Source organism: Setaria italica, chromosome I (genome assembly GCF_000263155.2).
Source record: "Setaria italica strain Yugu1 chromosome I, Setaria_italica_v2.0, whole genome shotgun sequence".
Lineage (NCBI taxonomy): Eukaryota > Viridiplantae > Streptophyta > Magnoliopsida > Poales > Poaceae > Setaria > Setaria italica.
The window spans coordinates 21735232-21744201 of NC_028450.1; the positions used below are offsets into that span (position 1 = coordinate 21735232).

Consider the following 8970-nt stretch of genomic DNA (forward strand, 5'->3'; position numbering starts at 1 on the left):
CCCTTCCTGGACCTAGATCCAGGGCAGCCTCTTTAGAGATTGCAACTTTGGCAGTCACATCATCCTAGGCGTTCAGAACGAATCAAAGAGCCAAACATGATAGGCACAATCTTTGTGCTTGTTGGAGGGAAAAGGTAGAGACTTGATCTGTTCGCTTCAGCTTATAAGCCGGCTGAAAAGCTGAAACGGCTGATTTGTTGTGAGAGAAAAACACTGTTTGATAACTGATAAGCCGGTTGAATAAGCTGAAGCGAACAGGCCAGTTTGGATCCCTAGCAAGCGCTCACCTCGCCTTTTGCTCACCCAGAAATCAAGGTGCATCAATCAAGTGTTTGGATCCGACGCTAGCTCACCTCGGGGCTTGCGTGCTTTTAGGGGAGAGCGAGTCTGGCTCGCCTGCTCGGGCAAGGCAAGCTTTGCCCACGCAAGCAAGGCAAAGCAAGCTCGCTCTGGAACCGAGCATACCTTAGGCGCCATTTTCTTCTTTGCCAAGAGTGAGGAGCGTCTGCGAGGGGGGCGGGCGATCTGCCGCGCCATGGAACATCTTCACGCGACCGGTGGAGGCACCCCCATCGCTCATGGATGCACCGCGGCGTCCACGCCGCTGCCGAGCAAGATGCACGCGACGACGAAGGCTGGAGCTGCGCAGCTCTCCCGCGCCCCTGTGTGTTCTCCCGTGGCGCACAGTGTGCCGGCAAGTGCTAGAGCAGCTGCAGGCAATGGCGCCATGGATGATGCTCCTCACGTGCTCGGGGAATTATTTCATGCAAGGTTTGTGCTTAAAAAGCTTCATTCTGTGCAAGTACAATACTAATACTAGTGTTTGGCGCGCGCCCCTGCGCGCGTAGAGTTGCCAACTTTTATGATGTAGGTAATCTGACCGTTGCTAGAACCACCAAAAGAACCTATACAACGAAACTTCTGATGTTGGGCAGAGAGGGAGAGAGCTACCGAGGCATATCTTAGAAGCTTATAAGTGCCACTTTAAATTAGACCTTTTAAATAGTTACTCCGGAATGAAAAAAAAACATCAATCCTCCATGTAATGCTTTTACACTTCTACCGAAAATGCAGGTAGTAGTGAACCTCGGAGAGGGGCTATTGTCGGATGTAGCACTATGTGTTACTATCACAAAGCCATAATTCAAAAGAACCACAAAAGAAGAGAACGATACGACAATAGTATTTACAATGGAAGGAACCATCTCAGATAACTTTGTTTGTAAATGTAGATTCCTGTACATGGTGATCTTGTACAATCATATCAAACCAATTGTCTGCAAGATTTTATACTGCACATACAAAGTTCAGAGACAAATACCAATTTATTTAGACAAGATATATACAAGCTACCTACATCTATATCTTGTTCTCATAGAACTGCTAGCATGATGGTACGCAATATATAGCAGCTTGAAAAAAAAGGCATGTGGAATGAGAGTTTCAGTCTTTTCATTTTCTTCAGAGCTAGAGATATCATTACCCGTATTCTATTGTAATGAGAGCTTACCCTATTCTACCAAATTACTCTCGTACTCCTCATACTTAATAAGTTAATTAAGTGAGAAGCACAATAACTGAAAATTTCAGAGTTCAGACTACGTAAGAGGAAGACAAGCTCTATAGTACTGGGCTACTTTTAGAAGTATTAAGACCAAGATGCAGATGGAAAGTATTTCATAGTATAAGATTTGAAGTTAACTTGGGAAGGATAAGGCCATGGATGCAAAGTGAAATAATGCTTCAGATTATAGGATTTCATAGTTTCCTTGAGAAGGATAACACCAAGATGCAAACTAATATAATACTTCAGATTATAGGATTTTGTTGCTTTCTCTGAAGAAACAATGTAGGGATTGTTAGGGATTGGCGGCCGGCGGCGGCGACGAGCGGCCAGCGGCGGCGAGCAGGCAGCAGGGGCTGGCAGCGATGATGAGCAAGCGACGGGGCTAGGGGCAGCAGCGACAAGCGGGCGGCAACGACGAGCGGGCGGCAAATCGGGCGGGTGGAGAGTCGGACGAGTGGTGGCCGTAGGTGTGGCGCAGGCAGGCGACGAGTCCCAAGCGCGGCACCGGGGAGACGAGTGGCGGATCCGGCGGTTTCCAGACCAGAGACGAGGGACGAGCAGCAGAGGCGGCGAGTGGAGAAGCGACAGATCTGGCGGGTGAGAAGAGCACGCAAGTACAACGTGCGTTGGAAAAAAAACCCTAGGGCAGATTGAGAAGAAACCTAACCCTAGTTTGACTTTGTACCATGTTAGGAATAGCACTTGTATTCATAACAGGGGCACTAGGCCCATATATATACATGTACAAGGAGGGGGAAATATACACAAAACCCCCTAATAGAAAAAGGTAAAATACCAAATACATCTAACAGGGATAATGGTCTGATCTATGCAGCTATCCAAATATGAGATTGAGCTATGATTTGAAGAAAAAAAATCACCTAGCTGATGACGATAATGATAATTCTCCAGAATAGACGTTTCATATTTTACCTTCCCTTTTCCACATACCTTCTGTAATTTGCTACGCCAAACTGGACTGAAATGCTGCAGTCTGACACTACTGCTTCAGAAAAAAAAAACTTTGCATTTTGCAGAGACACGTTTGAGCTCATTCAGAGAAGAAAATATGCAGGGAACCAATGGATCAAATCTGCAGGCAACAAAACCTTCATGAAAATTTGTAAGGCAATTTAAGGGGTGAATTTTGTGCCTACCACATTTTTTATATCCATGATTAACATACAAAAGTTGATGGGACTAACGTATATATTTCATCGTAAGTTCTCCAACCAGTCTCTTTAGAAATGTGTATACACATAGTAGGCAAGTAATAGCAGCCAAATTAGGACCATAGCGAACAAAATAAATAAATGGGCCATTGTGCCACCATTCTCCAATGTATAGGCCCTTCATTTCTTTTAAAATGCTAGTCCTTGACAAGCTAAATTTCCCATTATTTTCTTTATATGCAACAAGCCTTATAAAGTTAGCTATAGTTTAAGTTGCAGTTTAACATTCAAGTAAAGGGAAGAGCAGGTTTTCAACTAAAGAAACATATTCAATCTGAACAATTAGATCCTGGGTATTGCAAGAGCTACTCACCAGACATGGCGAGCCACGAAGCTGAACTTTCCTGAAATGTCAATTAAATCATTATCACTGTTGGTAATTAATAGGATCTTTATATCATTACTTGATATCTTGAATGAATCAAGTGAACACTGGAACAAAACTGAAACCATCAAGAGGTATGGGCAACCAGAGTTTTGAGTACATTTGGCAAGGCCTAATCAACTTGCCAAGGCATTCTCCACCATCTCTTCCAATCTTTCTGTCAAGACATCATCATTATCATGATGATATAACAAACAACAAAAACAACCTTTTGAGTTCCATTCATTCCAACTCTGTGCTAGATATCTCAATAGACAACTGGAAATAGATTTTTACCTGCTTGGTGAACATCCAACCGTCCTGATGAACCATCCAAAGAGCTCAGCTCTGGAACACCAACATCCCACCTGTGCAATATCAACAGCTCAGCTCGAAATTTAGCTATAAATCATTTCCCCTTTTCTGCACATCCACAAACGTCATGCTGCAAGAGCTGAATTACAGTCTGCAGCGCAACCAAAAGTCCAAAACACAGCTCTCAACAGCTACTTTGTATGTGAACTACAAGAGCTATGTTGGAACACAAATTGGTATTGACTGATGACTGATGAGAAAAACAAACCGAGTGCACTTTGTAGTTCTCATCCATTGATCCAAAGTTCCTCTAATATGCACTGATCACTGCTTCTACGTAGTGACCTGTATTTTCGATCACTTAGGGAAAGGACATGCATTCAGGTATGTAATCATTCGCCAATTTAGCAGGCAGACAATGGAAATTATAGATGAGAATAGAAGTTGATGAGAGACCGGAAGAATCATAATTGAAGCACTGTTATTTCTGCAGCAATTTCATCGATGTTATACAAAAAAGATTATCGGTATGTAGTGGAATTCTACTTTGGACACAATTTGTTCTGAATGGAACAGCGACCCACATGAACATACATAAGTGGAATCTAAACGGCGAGACGAATCTATTAAGCCTAATTAAGCCTAATTAATCCATCATTAGCAAATATTTACTGTAGCAACACATTGTCAAATCATGGACTAATTAGGCTTAATAGATTCGTCTCGCCGTTTAGATTCGTCTTATGTAATGGGTTTTGTAAATAGTCTACGTTTAATACTCCTAATTAGTATCTAAACATTCGATGTGACACGTGCTAAAAATAAGACAATGGAAGAAAACGCCCCCTAAACTTGCATCCTTTTATGGACGGAGGGAGTGGATATGAATGAAACAATGATATCAAATAGAATCTCAAGGACTGAACAGGGCTGAACCACCTCAAGGGCCTTGTTGAAGCAAATTGCACAAACCTATCCGCAGCCATGAAAAAATAAGACACTAGGAGCCTACTCAAATTTTAGCGATGAATCATTTTCCTTTTGATTCGATTACAACCTGTAATGGAACCAAAACCCAATTATTAAAAGGTAGATAACATTAGTCACCCAGTTGCCAAAAATAAAGATCAAACAAATATGCTAAATCAAAATACCTTGACATTGGGGTGGATCTGCAGGCAACAAATTGCCTTGCCGCACAACCAGCTAACAATTTGAGCCACGAATCAGGACTGTAGCTGCAATCCGCATGGGTGAAGGGAGGGGAAGCGGGAAGTGTACTGGAGACAGGAGCCAGCGTATTGGGAGATACTTCACCTGCAATGTTGAGGCCGCTCGCAAGAACGAAGACCATCTGAACCATCGTAATCCTAAGGGACCTGCGCGACGCGGCCGCAGTGCGCCCTCCTCTCGTACTGGCACGGGGCGTGCCGCCTGCCCCCAACATGCGCCCGTGCGGGGCTGCGCTGCGTGCGCCCGCTGTTGCCCGCCTGACGGGCGAGGCATCGTAGGGAGGGAGGGAGGCAGGTAGGACGGCGCACAGGAGGCCGGGATGAGCAGGCGATCCGCAAGAAGGCGAGCAGTTGGAGGAGGCAGCGATGGGGGCGGGGCGGACGAGAGGTGAGCGATTGGCGGCGACGGGAGGAAGAGGCTCGAGGGAGCCAGAAGGTTCGAGGAGTTCCTTTTTTTCTCCATGACAGATCAGGGGCATGAATTAGGATATGTGAGAGCGTGAACCAATCATCAACACCGTAAATCTGGAAATCAACGGTGAAACTTTTTTTTACTGACATGGGCTAATTAGTTTGGCGCCGACGGCGCCTCGATTCATATAAGCTAATAAATGAGATAATCCTCTCTTTTAGAGTTAAGTCTTCAGAGATCAAATGTTGTTCGAGATGTCAGCAATTTTAGCAAACCTTTAGTGTAAGTATAAGTTAAGTATACATGTTAAATTTTGTTGAGAAATCATTTTTTGTTTGCAGGCTGTGTACTGAGTCATGACTGCTAGTGTATATGAATTGCAATAGAGAACCTTGGTATATACTAAAGGATCTCAACTTAGCATATGCTCTTTTGTGAATGTAAATTTAGAGAGAATTAAACAATCAATTTCCAGTAAATTTATGCCTTCTCTTCTCTGTTCTGTGCTGTTTCTCCTAAGAAATGGTGGCTAACAGGCAAAGTTTGGGATGAAAGGTGGAAAAAAGAATGGGTGTATTCTTAACCATTGATGGTCCAGATGCAGGGACTGGTTATGTTGATTCTCGCAGTAGCAATAACAACTGCACTGGATCCAGGTCCTCCGTTCCCCATTTGTGACGTGACCGCTCGACCCGAGTCATAACGAAATCGAACACAAGAACAGCAAGCGTTTTTTTTTCTGTCGTATCTGCAAGAGTCCCGCGCACTTCCTATCCAACCTCTGCAATATTGAGCACCGGGACAAAAAAAACCCTCGCAAATCTTTGCTCTAGCCCGCCCAATTCATATACTCCATCCATCCCAAATTATAGGTCGTTTTGACTCTTTTACGTTCATAGTATATTTGCTATGTATCGAGACGTACTAGTTTAAACTAAATGCTAATTATAAAAACTGACAGAACGTTATATCAGATAAGAAGGACAAATTCTGCACAGCACAAGAAATGCACCACTTACATCAGTACAACTACATTGTAAAACTACTTCATCAGTGAAACGAACCGGATTCTTATTTCCAAGAATCTCAATTCTTGTACCCTAGTGATAATCCCTGGATCAGTATATATCACATACATAACTCATCTCAGTAGAATATCATTTCCATACAACGAAATCAGAGTACAATATTGAATATTTACATCTGAAACAACTTGGAGTACGAGTACAGTACAAGCCCCTTGGGCTAAACGACAAGTAGAGTCCTGCGTAGCGGTAGCTAAGGCTTCAAGTGTTCATCTTCGGTCTTCATCCAAGGCATCCTTGAACGAAGCAACACAACCTCTTTAACCAGCAGGATCAACTCGAGCTCCAAGACTAAACCTGCAACCCACGAACTGTCCCAAGGAAGTGGGACAGGTCCACATCATCATCCACATATGGCAAGCTTTAAGGTGGCCTATATACTAGTATAACAAAATACCAAGGAGTATTGGCTCGGGTTTCCTATGCATCTGCAGCAAATAAAAAGAGTAAATCTTCATCATCTCAACTATATTACAACACCGTGGCTATCCCTAGCAATCTAGGGCTTTGTCTCAATCTCACCTTCATGTCTCCTCGCGAGTCGATGGGAAAGCTCCCACCTTTCCCATCTCAATGGCCAACGCCGGATCCTAATCCTGAACCAGTAGCTCTCAACCCATCCTAAAGTTTTAGAAGAGGGGGAGATAGAAATCCTAAAACACTAACCAGTGCAACGGAACGTAGGGGTGTCCATGATCGCGGACGCGGCTATACGTGTAGTTTTAACTCTGCAGAATGTGTATACCTGGACCCACTCGAGCTGCAGACGGTGGCCGCCGTCTTGAGACACAGCCCACAACGAAGACTCTCTAGCCGGAACGGTACCATCCTGCATTCCCGGACTTGGACCTATTTGGATGAACCTAACGGCCTGGGATTGTGAACCTCTAGCCATAGACATAGTGTCGAGGGACTCAGAAACATGGTGTTAAGGGACTCGGAAACTACGGGCTAGAATAGCCGGGTCCCGAGCATCCCAAAATAGCCTGGGACCCACTTAGTGAGGTTAAGTGGGCCCACCTTGCTAGGAGGGATAATACCATTTTAAAAAATTCTAAGAAATATTTATGACAAACAATTTGTCATAATTTTGTGACGTCTGTTTTTTAAAACAATTTTGTAATGTTTGTTAGTTGGCTTCTTGGACAATTTATTGTTCATCATGGAACGACATTAGTCTATTTATGATGATTTTTACTTTTTTTTGTAATGAACACTTCATTTTCGTCATTAAGTTGTGCGGCCCAACAGAAAATGTCATAGAATGAAATATAGTAATGACAAAAAGCTCTAACGTCACCACAAATTCGTCGTAGAAGGTCAAATCTCTTGTAGTTGCGCAAATCCACTTGAGTCTAGCTTGTTACTCATATGAATATTATGTCCATCACCCTGATTTCTTCAGGGCAGTTGATGTTCATCGACATATAGACTCCACCCGTTTCACTCACCAGTATACTTGATGTCGGTCAACACATGATTTCCATCTTCTAACTCCTCATATCACCACATTACTTGACTCTCATCAACACATGATGGCCCTTCATTTTCATTTCTTCAAGCCACGTGATGTGCTTCATCACATATATCATTTGCTTTCACTACTTATATTCTTACATTCTTCATAAGATTGATGCGGATCACTCATAGCTTCCTCTCATGGTCTATTGGCCCCAAGCCTTTACTCGCCCTTCACCACTGCTTTGGTCATTTGGCGCCAAACTCCTTGCTTGCACTTTGCATGGTTCATTGCAAATTGGCCTTGCTTTCCTTTCACCATCATGCCATACTAATCCACTCTGTACTCCGTATCTTCAATGATCTTTCCATTCAAGACCATTTCATCATTGATCACAAACTTAGCACGCTCATGCTTTTGGTCTCCATCAATTCACAATGATCATATTTCCTCACACCTTTTCAATAAGTGTCCATCAACACAATATCTTGTTATCATTAATCACCACCACAACTTGTTGATCCTCAACCTATGAGATATCAACCCTTATCTTAGCTTCATACCTGAACATAACCTAACAAATCAATTCATGAAAATAATTAATCCCGCACCTCGAGTTGTCATTAAACATCAAAACTCACCATAGCACAATGCTTAGGGTCTAGATCCTTCGTTTGGATCCGCAGCTGGTTGACTTGATCTCCTCTCCTCCATGGCTTAATTTCTGGATGCATTACTTCCGATGTTTCCATCTTCAAAGTGGGTTTCACTTTAATGCCATCCCATAAAATGGGTTTTGCCAGTTTACCATTATGAAAGGGGACACCCACGCCAAAATCCCTTTTCTTCATTTTCTAATCTGTTTTGTTGATTTCTCCCAACTTTTACCATGTGAGTGGACCATTTTACCCCTGAATCCATGACCGAAAGGATAAGGCTTGGCCTTGCTGTTTGCTCGCCGTGCCGCACCTATGTACAAAAGGTGCAAAATTGTTGCATTGGAGAGTGCAAGGTTTTGGAATCTTGGGATGTTGTTCCAAAAAAGACCAAAGGCATACCGGAGAATTTTTGTTATATTTTCTGTGTTGTTCTAGGAGCAATGCACCAGTCTACCACGAGTTGTCTCCTATACAGGCTATATCATCCATTCCACTTTCCAGATGTTTCCAATCATGTAAACTATTTAGCTACATACCTTCCTTTCTTAGAAGATTATGGAGAAACTAACAAAATCGAAATTAGTTGACACTATGCATTAAATTTTTGGATAGGAACTAATACTCCACATCATTTAGGGCGAACCG

General features: G+C 43.0%; 1 protein-coding gene across 5 annotated transcripts; it reads right to left on the reverse strand.

Moving 5' to 3' along the window:
• Positions 1 to 1017: 1017 nt before the first annotated feature.
• Positions 1018 to 5593, reverse strand: LOC101771522. 5 transcript variants are annotated; one of them, XM_012845572.3, is made up of 5 exons: positions 4796 to 5293; positions 3461 to 3531; positions 3285 to 3341; positions 3113 to 3143; positions 1018 to 2660 (listed from the first exon to the last, which is right to left on the reverse strand). In XM_012845572.3, the coding sequence occupies exons 1-5, from the start codon at positions 5171 to 5173 to the stop codon at positions 2655 to 2657; spliced, it is 543 nt and encodes a 180-aa protein (XP_012701026.1). In that variant the 5' UTR covers positions 5174 to 5293; the 3' UTR covers positions 1018 to 2654. The 5 variants fall into 5 exon arrangements, 2 of the variants coding, with proteins under 2 accessions (XP_012701026.1, XP_012700867.1); XM_012845413.2 differs by having other exon boundaries at positions 3250 to 3341; positions 4796 to 5291; XR_002676158.1 differs by lacking the exon at positions 4796 to 5293 and adding an exon at positions 3747 to 4181 and having other exon boundaries at positions 3113 to 3341.
• Positions 5594 to 8970: the final 3377 nt, after the last annotated feature.

Coding starts and splice junctions, on each gene's coding strand:
- LOC101771522 (XM_012845413.2), bottom strand. CDS start 5,173: ATGGAGAAAAAAAGGAACTCCTCGAACCTTCTGGCTCCCTCGAGCCTC. Junction 3,532..4,795: donor GAGCGGCCTCAACATTGCAG/GTGAAGTATCTC, acceptor GATATTGCACAG/GTGGGATGTTGGTGTTCCAG. Junction 3,144..3,249: donor GTTGCCCATACCTCTTGATG/GTTTCAGTTTTG, acceptor TTGACATTTCAG/GAAAGTTCAGCTTCGTGGCT.